The 14002-nt window shown below is 43.6% G+C and overlaps 1 protein-coding gene across 1 annotated transcript; it reads right to left on the minus strand.

Moving 5' to 3' along the window:
• Nucleotides 1–5008: 5008 nt before the first annotated feature.
• Nucleotides 5009–7513, minus strand: LOC118561125 (tripartite motif-containing protein 16-like). The gene has a single exon (XM_036133019.1). It carries the CDS (start codon nucleotides 7499–7501, stop codon nucleotides 5834–5836), a length of 1668 nt encoding a protein of 555 aa, XP_035988912.1. The 5' UTR covers nucleotides 7502–7513; the 3' UTR covers nucleotides 5009–5833.
• Nucleotides 7514–14002: the final 6489 nt, after the last annotated feature.

A 14002-nucleotide genomic window follows, 5' to 3' on the forward strand; every position in this document is an offset into this window, starting at 1 on the left:
TCTGCTTAAGACAAAGCTTTGCAGTTTCAAAACTCACGTCGGCTCTCACGGTTTATGTTGTGTGTGAATGACAAGAGACCAAAAAAAAAAATTCCCCATGTCCATACTTCTTCCCATTTTGTCTGAAAAATGTGACTTTCTTGTCAAGTTTTCCCTTTATTCCACTGCTAGTGGCCAGGGTTCTTGACTTTCTTCTTCGCTGTTGCAAAGCGGCCCATGCCCGCTATTGTTTGGGTACGGCCCCCTATCTGTCAAAAGTATAATTACAATTTTTTTTTATTTTATTTTATTTTATTTTATTTTTTTATCATTATTAAATTATTATTAATCTATTCGCGGGCCGCACTGAGTGATGACGAGGGCCGTGTGCGGCCCCCGGGCCGCCAGTTGCCCATCCCTGGTTTAGATGAAGCAAAAATTTTAGATAGCTCAGAAAGCTCTACTGCTTCTAAACAGTTCAAACACTGCGCAGGTTCTAAAGATTCCTCCAATGCTGCCTCACTTACTGAGGACGAGGTAATCATGTTTGGGAGGATGCCAATTATTTTATTTTTAATGGCATAAATTTTATTTATGAAGAATCCCATAAAATCGTTACTACTAAGAGTCCGTATAGTTTTACAAACCATACGGCCTGATTTCATTTACGGTATTAAATATTAGCCAAATGGCGCTTCTTTCCCTGTTCATGTTTTTCCGCTCATGCAGTCCCTCTTTCTCTCCGAGTCTGATTTGAACAGCGCCGCGGATGTTTGTGTTTAGAGCAGAGTGGGCGGGCCGGGCTGAGCCTGCATGCTGATTGGCTGGCGCCGCTGAGCCATGTACAAGAGGGGGAGGGGAGCAGCAGATTGCCATGAGGGAGACTTTGGTGCAGCTTCTGCAAGCAGCGCACCAAAGTCACACTGGTCAGAGTGTCAGTTTTGCCCCCCCCCCCCCCCCCCCCGTCCTGGGCCCGGGACAACTGACCCGTTTGTCCCCCCCTGTCGGTGGGCGTGGTCATCAGCACACCAATATCCACCAAACAGAGGAAGCTTCGGAGGCGGCTTGTAGTTTTTCCGGCTTGCAAACTCAGTTGGCCCTCCAGTATATATATATATATATATATATATATATATATATATATATATATATATATATATATATATATATATATATATATATATATATATATGCGCACGCGCGCGTGTGTGTGTGTGTGTGTGTGCACGCACTGAGCGGAGCGGCTCCGCTGCAGCGTTGCGGAGGAGAGATCGCGCTGAACCGACTTGAGTTATATTTGCCCCCTAGTAAATAGGGCAGATGGTCATTATTGTATAAATATTCTTGCTAGACGTCTTTACAACGTTCCAGCACATGCAGATATACAGCTGATCGCTGCACTGGTGGCTCCGCTGTCTGAAATTATTTCGGTCTTGGCGACACTGATGACGTAGACCTAGTTAAATTGAAATTACAAATATGATTTTTTCCCCCTGCTCTCAGGTAAAACACTTGTCAACAGAGAGGTTTGAGCTAAAACCGAAACTGAAGGGGGTGGAATGGTTCTCCAACGACAGGGCTAATGGTGCATTTACATCTGAACAGGGATTCATGAGTTGTGAAGTACTGTCGGGGGGACTGGAGGCTGACGAAAATTCTCGTATCTCTGGGACTTCTAGTGTTAAGCCAGGCTAATAACGACTCCCTGTTACAGAGGAGTGGACCAGTTTCAGTTCAATCTGCTGGCATACAACAACGTTAACGACCTCCCATTACTAAGGGGGTGGACCGGTTTCTGTTGAATGGGGTACCGCGCACGTGACGTCACCGTCTCAAGAGCAACGCCCCTTTTGCCGCTTAGGTAGGGCACACAGGAGAGAACGCACGGATAACCCAGCTATTACAAGCGCAACAGAACCAGCGAAATGACCGACTTTACAGCCGTTAAACTTTCCCAAGACGATGTCCCAGGCACACGGTTTACTGGTCGCTCTGTCGAAGAACACACCAACCTTCAGCTCAAACGATGGCTTGAGGTTCGAGGGCTTAAAAAGACTGGAAAACTGGCCGAGTTGATGAACGGTTAGCTTTGTTTTTTTTTCCTGCGCGGCGATCATAGCAGCGTCGGCCGTTTTTTTTGTTGTTGTTTGCAATCACCGTCCAGGAATGGGTATATGTTTAATGTTTGTCTCATTTGAAATGTTTTTGAGTAAGCTATCCTGGTAGCAGGCTATCATGTTAGCGCCTGCTACCATGATAGCCTATATGCTATCATGGTAGCAGGCGCTACTTTATTAACATGTCGGCCACCAAAATACTCTTACCTTGACTTGATGTCGCTGGAATTGGGTCAGGATGTTCTTCGGTTGGGCCCTTTCCTCCGACAAAATGCTTGCTACATATGTACTTGAATTTGGTAACTTTTTCCGGGTTGAACTGTTGTGTAGGCCGACCGCCCCGGTGTGCCAAGCGCACACATTTCCCCTTGGCAGTCTTGAAGAAAACATCCTTCATATGCGGCCGATCAGCGTAACTCGAGTCGCTGTTGCACGTTCCATAGCAACAATGTTTAAAAACCATGGTCTTAGATTTGGAAAAAGCAGTCGTTTACCGAGTAAAACCTAGGCTAAAGCACGTCTCTTTTACAGCAAAACAGCGGCGGGTTTCCGGAGTTTGCCCCACTGCGTACCACGTGATGTGACGTCATCGTGACGTTGTGTTTCTAAAAATAGCTCGCGCGCGGTACCCCATTTGCATGTTATCTAAGCCATTACAAGGGCTTTGTTGGGCAGTAGTATAAAGCCTGATACTTCACATTACTCCAGACATTTTGAAATGAGAAAGCTTCCTGGATAGTAAGCGCAACGTCTTCAAACTTCGGAAAAAAAACAAGTCCAGTTGCTTTGTTATTTACTTTGTTTTTGGAAATTCCTATAACATTCCACCCTTTTGATCACAGAGATAATGTTTTATCTATGTGATCGCTCACAAAAAGGAAAATAAGATGACACATTACATGAATATGTGAACAAAACTCAAAAGGAACCATTTCAGTCAACTCATAATGCGGGACCTCAAAAGGTTCCCGCGTTGGAACAGGGCAGTGCTGGAACTTTTAGTAATGATCAACATGAATGCTTCATACAGTTTTAACACACAAGGTGAAAGGTTTAGCATTTATCTACAACTTGGGTTTTGACTAATTGAGTCATTCCTGTTTAAGGTTCCTACGTGCACATTATTTAAATTTTACATAACACTGGGTAAGCTAAACTTGTTCAGTAACCAAGGTCAAATCCGTCTACTCTATCCACAAGAGGGAGCGGAGGACCTGACTGAATCCGAAGAAACAACACACTGACCGGAGCTAAGTTGCACTCTGACTTCTGCGCAAACCAGCCGCAAAGTACAGATTGCCGAAACAGCCTTGTTTATTTTTGGCAGCTGTTGCAGGAAAGCAGACACAAGACGGCTGATGCTTTCCCTCACCAGACAAGCTGAGCGAGCAGACTATTAAATGGACATCGGTTGAGGCCTCCAAGCTGCCCAGACCACGCTTCGGCTAGCTCCTGACCACATGCTGCTTTGCAGAAGAGCCACAGGCTAACACATAGCCGCAGCAGACACAGGCTAGCCCACCAAGAACAAACCAACAACTTTTCTGCTTTTCACTGCCTTCCGTGGATGACCAAAGTGGACAGAACTCACATGAGGCACCCATCGTTTGGGCAGAGAAACCAAAAAGGACAGGTTAAAAGGTTTATTGGGAAATGTTGTGTGATGCGTTACACATGGTTGCTTTGGGCAAAACAAAGGGCTAACGGAATAGCTCATTGCATTCAGTACCATGTCATTGTCAAGTGTGTTTTTATGGTTATAACAAGTTATATCCACAAGGATTTCATACATTGATGGGACATTAATGTTTACGTTATCCGGCCACTCATTATGATTAAAAATAAAGCTAAAGTCTTTAAAGTTAATGCCGAAAACCCGCTAGCCAAAATGCTATTAGCTTCTGTTAACATCCGGTTCCGGACAGTCAAAAGGAGCTTGTTTTAAAGCATAAAGCTTGATCGTTCTGCTCCGCCATCGGCCGATAGAGCTATGATCCTTATTCTCGCATTAATGTTGAATATTAATGTCGGTTTAAAGGCAATTTTCATAACTTTTAGGCTTTAACCGATTTAGCGACCGATCGCTACACCGACCCCTAGACCCCGGAGGTAGAATCGCATTAATAAGATCGGCTGTTCATCAGTTTAAAATGATTTTACTGAGCAAATCGGTCTTTAGAATGTTTTTTGCTCAAAATAATGTTCTGGTTAACTTGGGATTTGCATTGTGAATGGGTTGAAACACATGTCAAATGTTGCTCCGAATTAGATAACCAATTTAACCTCCATTCACATTCTTTAAGATAAACTTTGGTTCTTTAACTTAAACAACATATTATTTCATCAAATAATGTTTTGATTAATGCAGGATTTGCATTGTGAATGGATTGAAACACATGTCAAATGTTTTTCTAAATTAGTTGAGCTAATTTAACTCCGTTTCATGCTTTTAATCAGATCTGCAGTGAACAAGGATTCACTGAATTATTCTGATTATGATCAACCACTTTTGTTTTGTCTTTTGTTTTTTTTGCATGTAAATATTTCCTTAGCTTAGGTTGTTTTTATCTTCATTTTGCTTAGTAGTTTAGTTAAGTTTCACTAGCCTAGTAGAGAGGATCTGTTAATCGAAATTAGTGTTGATTCAGATAAACAGCATTACATAGTGATGTTCTCTGGATGTTCATTTTATTTATGATATTAAATTCTTGAACTTGAAAAGAAGTTGTCAGTCCTTTATTCTGTGTGTGTGCAGAGTTTGCTGTTAAAAAGATCGCTAGTGCTCGAATTCATCCCTTTCAACCATTGTCTTGATATTAGCTTAAGAGCTGATTATCACCAGACAATACCTAACAGATAGAGTTATTTAATAAACATTAAATAACTTTAAACAGTGTATACTTGCACAACAGTGTAAAAAAATTGTTTTTTTGTTAAAACAATGTTCCGGAGTTATTCTTGTAATTGACTGTTTTCATTTATATTTTATCCCAACAAGTTAAAAGTTGGGGCCACTTGTCTGTCATGAAATGAGCACTTATTAAATGCTTGGTTCCACATTAATCTTATTGTACTTTTCACTTTCTTTACGTGTTACTTTGTTTTAGCAATACATTCAGTTAGGAACCTTAACACCCGAAGGTCAAGTTGCATCAAAAATAGATGAAATATTCTTAGCTGCTGACTTGCATTCTTAGAAAATGAAACAAAAAACACAAAAATCTGCCTGAAAATCTTTGCTGCACAAACACAGAAGTTGTTGGAGGTATTAATGTTATTCTGATCAGTTGTTGCATCAAAAGTCTGCAGACCTTTGTCTGGTAGTGAATGTTTAGCTGTCACAGATGATCAGTTGAGGAACAACTTGAACATCAGTTATTGTCGCTTTATGTTTCAGCTTCAGCTGAACATCTCGCTGCTTTTATTATTAGAGAAGACGCATCAAAAATAGATTCAAGAAGTTGGAACCAAGTCTGGATCCTAACTTTAAAACCAACAATTAAGAAATCAGCTCAGGGCAAATATTCTGGTGCTGATCAGCTGGTTTAGAAAACAATGTTGAGAAATGAAGAAACCCAACAGAACCAGAACATAAATTCTGAAGAAAAACATGTTCTGACAACCTCTGACTATTGATTTCTGAGCAGTTTAGACATAAAACAACAACGATCAAGAAAATAATCTGCTCGAGATTTAGAAAACAGAATCAAAGTCACTGAACCTTCAGTGGATTCTCTCTATTTGGGCTTACAGAACTTAGCAGAACCCCAAACCCAAACTCCAGCATGTAGCGGCTGAGTGAAAGTGGTCTGGACTCTGTGGAGGAGAGTCATGGTTTTAGAGACGCTGTAGAAGGACAGAATACCTGCTCTGTGGTCCAGGTACACTCCTACTCTGGAGGAACAACGACCTGAGACAGAGGTCCAGATGTCGTTGTGACTAAATTCATAACCGTCTTGGGAACAATCTAATGCCCAAGATTTGTCATTATGTCCAAAATAACATTCATTCCCTCCTCCTTCTCTGGGTATATTCTTGTAGGCGACTGCTACAGACACTTTCCCGTTCCACTCCACCTCCCAGTAACAACGTCCAGTCAGACTCTCTCTACTCAGAACCTGAAACCAAACAGTGAATCTGTCTGGATGACTAGAATAAGACTGAGGTTGATTCATATATGTCACCTTCCTGTTCTCCTCTGATAGTAACAGAAAACTGTGTGCTGTGTTTGGATCCAGTGTGATTTTACATAAATATCTCAGGAATCCAGCTCTGCTCTTTGGTTCTGGTCCTGGTTCTGGTTCTGACAGTGAAACCTCCACCTCAGTGAGTCTCAGTGAGATGTTTGTCCATGCGTCTCTCAGGATGTCCTGTAGTTGATCTCTGAGCTCTGACACAGCTGCTGTCACATCCTCAAAGTAGCTCAGAGGACGGATCTTGATGCTGGATGAGTGTGTAGACTCACTGAGTGCTGACAGTGAGGGGTAGTTGTGGAGAAACTGGTTGTGATCCTCTGTGTCTGAGAGCTGCTTCAGCTCAGCGTCTTTCCTCTTCAGCTCAGTGATCTCCTGCTCCAGCTTCTCCTGAAGCTCTTTGACTCGACTCCCTTCAGTTTCCTGCTGGGATCTGATCTGCTGCTTCACATCAGAGCTTCTTTTCTGGATGAGACGGATCAGCTGAGTGAAGATCTTCTCACTGTCCTCCACTGTTTTATCAGCAGAGTGATTAATGGCCTCCAGCTCCTGTTGAAGCAGCTTCACATCTTTCTCTCTGTCCTGGATTCTCTGCTGGATGTTTTCTCGTCTCACCTCCAGCTCTCTCTGCCTCTCAGTCCTTTCTGCTAAAGCGGTGACTGTGTCGTGGCCTTTATGTTCATCCATTAAACAAAGAACACAGATAGACTTCTGATCAGTACGACAGAACATCTTCATCACCTCATCATGACGAGAGCAGATGTTCTCCTGGAGGTTCCTGGAGGGCTCCACCAGCTTGTGTTTCTTGAATGCAGCTGAATCATAATGAGGCTGAAGGTGTTTCTCACAGAAAGAGGCCAGACAGACTAAACAGGACTTGATGGCTTTCAGTTTTCTTCCAGAGCAGAAATCACAGGCCACATCTTCAGGTCCAGCATAGCAGAGATCAGCAGGAGCAGCTTGGAGTCCAGTCTTCTTCAGCTGCTCCACTAAAGCTGCTAACATGGTGTTCTTACTCAGCTCAGGCCTCGGTAGAAAAGTTTTCCTGCACTGAGGGCAGCTGTGGATTCCTTTCTGATCCTCTCCATCCCAGAAGTTTTTAATACACTTCATACAGTAGCTGTGTCCACAGGGAATAGTCACCGGATCCTTCAGTAGATCCAGACAGATCGAACAGGAGAAGGTTTCTCGGTCCAGCTGGTTCTGATCCATTTCTGCTCTGGATCACAGTGTCTGTGTGAGTTTCGCTTTCTGAAAACAGCAACTGCTCTCAACTCTGACTACAAATCACGTGTCAGAGCAGAGAGGCTGCAGCCAATCAGCTTCACCAGCTTCAAGGTGTGTCTGATAGCAGGAAGAACCGGGTTATTAGGTGTTACAGCCTGCAGAACCAGGAGCAGAGCTCTTGTTTATACAACATTGCATGGATCTATACCAAAAGCGTGCGTACACCAAGAAATAAACTATTTTTGTCACTTATTTTTCATTTTTTAATCAGCATTAAAAGTGGAGCTGGAGTATAACTGGAAGGTTAGATTTTATCCACTTTAAAATGGATTTTAAACACTTAGCAGTAAACTTTAACCTTATTCAGTAAATTAATGGCACACCTAAAAAGTTTTTAAGAGAACTTCCAAACTAAAACTGGACTTGAAAGTTTATTAGAAGTAAAGCAAAAGTTTACCTGGAAGACTTCAAAGTTAGCTTAAATTGAGCCACTTCAGTCCCAAGAATATATTTCTGGTGATCTTCTAGTAAACCTGCAGAAATGAACTTGGTGATCTTGGGATGTAAACGTCTGTAAACTTTGTTGTGGTAGAGATCTACCACGCTTAACATGGTTATCTGGTTAACTGCGGTGACGGTAAGCATTTTATTTTGAAGGGTGCAGCATCGTCTTCCGGCACAAACATCCGGTTATGAGAGGTTTTGGTTGAACTTTCCAGTAAATCTCAGCTGAAATATTGTGGGAAGTTTCTGCTTTCATGGCGAGCTCTGCAGGAAATCTTTCTTTCTTTGCTCCCATCAAAACTAATCAGTTTTAATCCGTTTTAAGCTCAACAGACGCTGATTTAGATGCTGCAACGGCGACATCTGGTGGACGCCTTGCACAATTACACCTTAAAACAATTTAGACGTTTAGAAAAAAATGTTTATTTAGACAACAAAAACACAAAATATATTACAGAATGAAATAAAAAATTTTTATAATACAAAACACATTTTGTATGGTTTTCTACTCAGTTTTCAGGACTGAACAACACTCTAGTCTCGTTTGGAAGAACAGAACCTGCTGAGGGTTCTGGGCCTGTCCCGTCGGTGGTTCTAAGGCTACGTTCACACTGCAGGTCTTCATGCTCAATTCCGATTTTTTTGTTAAATCTGATTTTTTGCGTGGTCGTTCACATTTCCAAATATATGCGACTTGAATGTGATCTCCTGAACTGAATGCGTTCAACCTAAGTGTCCCGCATGCGCACTAGAGGATGCGATGACGTCACACGTAGCAAGCGTCCTCAGTGTTTGTGGAAGTAAACATGGAAAATAATGCTGGCACACATTTTGCGGAGCTTAACCGGAGCTTTCTCTCCACTGACTGCTCTTCTCATTGTAGTCCGCCATGGGTGTCGTCTTTCTTCCTGCTTCTGCATAGCAGGACGCGGAATAGTGACGTTTGTCGAATATCGGTGACGTACAAGTCGGATAAATGCGACCCGGCCGTACAGACACATCAGATACGATTCAGGACCACATATCCAAGCGGCCTGGGTCGCATTTGAAAAAATCTGATCTGTGTTGTTCAGACTGTCATAAAAAGATCAGATCCAGGTCGCATATGGGCAAAAAAATCATAATTGGGTCACTTCAGGCTGCAGTGTGAACGTAGCCTTAGTGAAGGGCCCGGCGGCGGGCTCAGGGATGTTGGTGGCGTGCATGTCCCGCGTCATGTTGGACTTCTCTTTGAGTTTGGCCTGCAGCAGCGTGTGCTGGACCACGCCTATCCTCACGTCCATCTGGACCATGTGCTGCTTCAGCTTGGTGAGGCTCTGTTTGATTTTCACCAGCGGGGCTGGAGAGGAGAGATGGGAACACAGACAGATGAGGGATGTCAGACACGCTGGGGGCAAAAACAAGGACTCAATCACCTCCATCAGACATGCTGCTGCCCTTTGTAATGGTTGTTGCTGGCAAACCCAAAATTCAGCCACACACAGAGTTGTGTAAAAAAAAAAAAAAGGTGTTTTAATGAAAAAAAGGCAAAAAGCAAACCAGGAGATGCAGATGTCACTGATATTGAGTCCAAGCTGGTGGAGCACGGAGATACCCAGAAAAACACAGTGGCCGAATCACGAGTGACAACAAGCGAGATGACATGACGATCTGGCAGTGAGAGTGTCAGTGAGGCAGGTATATAAAGGCAAGTGAACAGGTGAGCTGAGTGGGAACTTAATTAGGGAAAACAGGTGAGAACGGTCTGGGCAGATGAATGAACTGACTGGGGACAGAACAGGGAGGTGACAGGAGCTGGCTGACTACTGAATGACGAACTGAGTAAATAGAGCAAAGTGCAAAACATAACCCAAACTTTGACAAACTAAAACTAAGACATGAACGTAAATCGTGACAGAGCAAACAGAAAAAGTCCTCAACAGTCCAAAAACCAAACTAAAACAGAACCATACTGTGACACCCTTTTCCTTCATCAATGGTACCAGGAAGCGATCTTCTTCCCTTTAAAGAGAACAAACTAAAAAAAAAGGTTTATTTTTAGATGGACTAAACGTCACACACTATCTCGCCACATGCGTGCACATAAGTGGTCACTTTTTGCTGGGAAATCTTTTGAAAATGGAATGTTATGTTGTTATTTTATTCATCATTTTAATACATTTACAAACCAAGCAATAATGGAGAAGAAAATGAAAATGCAGTTTGGATTATATATTTTTAATTTTAGTTATGAGTCAAAAAAAATGCAGCTACATCTTGAACATGAAAAAGCATTTCTATTCATGCATTTTAATTACAATATTGAGACACATTTGCTTCCAATTAAAATCTAGCAACATTCCGTCATGACCCCCAAGCACCAGACCGAGGTTTTGCTGCTAGATGTTTGTTTTAGGTCTACAGAACAGGACAACTTTCACAGAGCACCTCACCACTTTCTCCAGTCCTCCAAACCACCACCCCTCCCTCCAGAAGCAACACATTGCTTCTGGTATAACACAACAACCTGACTTAAAGAAACAGTAAGTGAACGCCAGTGTTGTAGTACTCGAGTCCGAGACTCGAACTCGAGTCCGAGTCATTAGCTAAATTTGGAGACTCGTGAATTGACTTGGACTTGAGCACTGATGACTCGAACTTGGACTCGGACTCCTACATTCAGATCATTCTGACTCGGAAATTGAGAAAAAGACTCAACTTTTTTTATATATATATCATTAGGCTATAATTTTAATATGTCATTAGAATATTATTTGGTGTATGATTTTAATATCTAAATGTCGTACCGCGCACGTGACGTCACCATCTCATGAGCAACGCCCCTTGCCGCTAAGGTTGGGCAAACAGTGTGAGAGCGCTCGTAGCAACCAGCCATTACACGTGCAACAGATACAACGATATGACCGACTTTACAGCTGTTAAACTTTCACAAGAGGATGTCCAGGCGCCCATTTTACTGGTAGAACTGTCGAACAACATATCAACGTTCAGCTCAAACGATGGCTTGAGTGACGAGGGCTTAGAAAGACTGGAAAACGGGCCGAGTTGATAGGAAGGTAAGTCGTTTTTCTCCTGCTCGGCGTTCATGGCGTCATTTGCAGTTTTTTTCTGTTTGTAGTCACCGTCCAGGAATCGGTATAAATTTTCCGGCCCGCCGAACAATTTAGTCCGGCCCGGTGGCCAAATGCATTATCATTATCCAACGGCTGTATCTCCTTGCTGCATCGACCGATCTGCACCAGATTTGTTGTGAGTCATGGGGGAACGCTGCCGAACGCGTTTGTGGGAATCGCCCGGTGGACGGGCGAGGAAAATGCGTGACAGCATCTGCGGTGGCAGCTGGCTGGCGGTGCGCGAACCCCGCCGGCCGCCCGGAGCCACGGCGGTGCGCGAACCCCGCCCGCCGGCCGGCACCGCGGCGGTGGCCAATAGGCCGGAGTGTGCTTGGCTGCGAGGGCCGATCGACGCCGCTTGCGGCTTTAACATCCTTCATATGCGGCCTATCAGCGTACCTCGAGTCGCTGTTGCGCGTTCCATAACAACAATGTTTAAAAACCATGGTTAGGAGACGTCTTAGACTTGGAAAAAGCTGTCGTTTTACCGAGTAAAACCAAGGGTAACTACAGCGAAAGAGTTATTAGTGCAATGGAATGTTACTGCTTCAAGTCATACATCACACGTCACGGCATGTTCCTACAACGAACTTGGATCAATAGTGACTCGACTCGGATGAGTAGTGGACTCGACTCGGACTCGACTCGGATTTTATTTTTAATGACTTGGACTTGACTCGGACTTGAACACTGGTGACTCGAACCTGGACTCGGACTCGAGGCATAGTGACTTGACTACAACACTGGTGAACGCACCTTAAGACCATAACAAGAAGAAGAAAGTTAGAACAAAAGGTCAGAAGAACACGGCGGTTCACAGTGGCTTTTTGTGGAGCTGAGACTGCTGCTGCTGTGGAGAAGTCTGTGTGGATGTTGGTGAAAGCCCGGACAGCGATGCACATCTGGAACATTAAGATACAGATATGGTAACCTAGTACAATGGATGCTAACTGCTGTTCTGACTCTTCATCATCACCATCAGAACAGCATAGCTCAGTTAATGTGCTGCATTGAAGCTGGCATAATTACTGTGTTAATGTCCATTCATCATTTCAGCATAAATCCTACGAGTTCTTTATGTGAATTATATTACGTATTACACATTACTTAATGCCTCATAAGAAATGTAAACTGAAGTTTAATATATTTCTTTTAGCAATTGGAGCCATAAATTGTTTAACCTCCTGTTAATCAGAATCAGATATACTTTAATAATCCCAGAGGGAAATTGCTGTTTCAGTACCATCACCGTAACATAAACATCACAAACATTTCAGGGGGGAGACAATTCACTGGGGCCGTGCAGCCAAGGACAATACTGTCCACAAGGCGCTGCCCTTATCTGTTGAAGGAAGAGAACAACAACATGGGGGAAAGGGAGGGAGAAAAAAAAGACAGATGCTTGACAATTTATGTTCTCACCAATAAAGAGTCAAACAACCGACAAAAAAAATAAACAACTCATTGCACGAAAAGCATAAATAACACAAGACACATATAGCAGAAGGCAAACATCTGAGACTAGTGACGTGTAAGTTCATCAGTTTTATGAGTATCAGTTATGTGTGTCTGTTTGGGTGAAAGTGTCTATATTTCTATGAACGCTCTCCAGAGGCCGTTGTCCTAGATGTTATCAGCTGGCCAATAGTTCAGCAAAAGCATCCACTGATGTCAGCGGGGGAGGGGGGAGCGGGGGAGAGTTCTGAGCTCTCTCACCATAATAATCCAGGAGTAGAGATAAGGAGGGTATAGACCAAATATGTTATTTGTTATGAGACAGCTGCACTGCCTTTCCTGTCAGCTTTAAGTCTTTTTCTGGCTCCAAATGGTGAAATCCAATTTTCCAAGTTGTTGGGGTTTTCCGCGCTTCACTTCCAGATTTTTATCCCATCTCCCCTTGAGTCCAACCACTGAAGCCAGTCTGCATTCCAGCACAGCCAGCTTTTCGGCTCTGCTCCTCCACCTTCCAGGTCTGACCGTTCACCGCCTTAGTGATCGCATCATATGCAGCCGGCAGCCTGATCAAGGCCAAATGGCTACCAACATCCGCTGAGATGGTGATCGACTTCAGGAGAAGACCCCCACCTCACTCACCTGTGAACATCCAGGGGCAGGACATAGAAACTGTGGAGAGTTTCAAATACCTGGGTGTTCATGTCAACAATAAACTGGACTGGACTCATAACACTGACACTCTGTATAAGAAGGGCCAGAGCCGCCTCCACCTCCTGAGGAGGCTGAGGTCCTTTGGAGTGAGCCGGCCTCTGCTAAAAACTTTTTACGACTCTGTGGTGGCCTCAGCCCTCCTCTACGCTGTCGTCTGCTGGGCTCCTGGCAGCACAGAGAGGGACAGAAAGAGGCTGAACAAGCTGGTGAGGAAGGCCACTTCTGTCCTGGGCTGCACTCTGGACTCTGTGGAGGAAGTAGCTGAGAGGAGGGTGTTGTCCAAGTTCACATCCATCATGGACAACACCTTCCACCCCCTGCACCAGACTGTAGAGGAACCGAGCAGCTCCTTTAGTGCCAGACTTAGACATCCTGTCTGTAAAAAGGAGCGCTACCGCAGGTCATTTATTCCTGCTGCTACCAGATTTTACAATGCTGCACTGTAACTGCAACTGTGACCATAACTGTAATAATTAATGTGCAATAACCAAGGTGCAATAATCTATTTAATACACTGTCCTACAACCCGTGCAATAATCCTGATGTAGTGACTTCTGCTGCTATCACCACCTGAACATAAGTCAGCCCACATGTATGTATGTATGTATGCATGTACAAATGTATACAATGTATATGCACATATATACGCGTAGGTGCGTATGTAAGTAGACACATAGATACATGTATATATTTAAGTATATAG

Source organism: Fundulus heteroclitus, unplaced genomic scaffold (assembly GCF_011125445.2).
Source record: "Fundulus heteroclitus isolate FHET01 unplaced genomic scaffold, MU-UCD_Fhet_4.1 scaffold_56, whole genome shotgun sequence".
NCBI lineage: Eukaryota > Metazoa > Chordata > Actinopteri > Cyprinodontiformes > Fundulidae > Fundulus > Fundulus heteroclitus.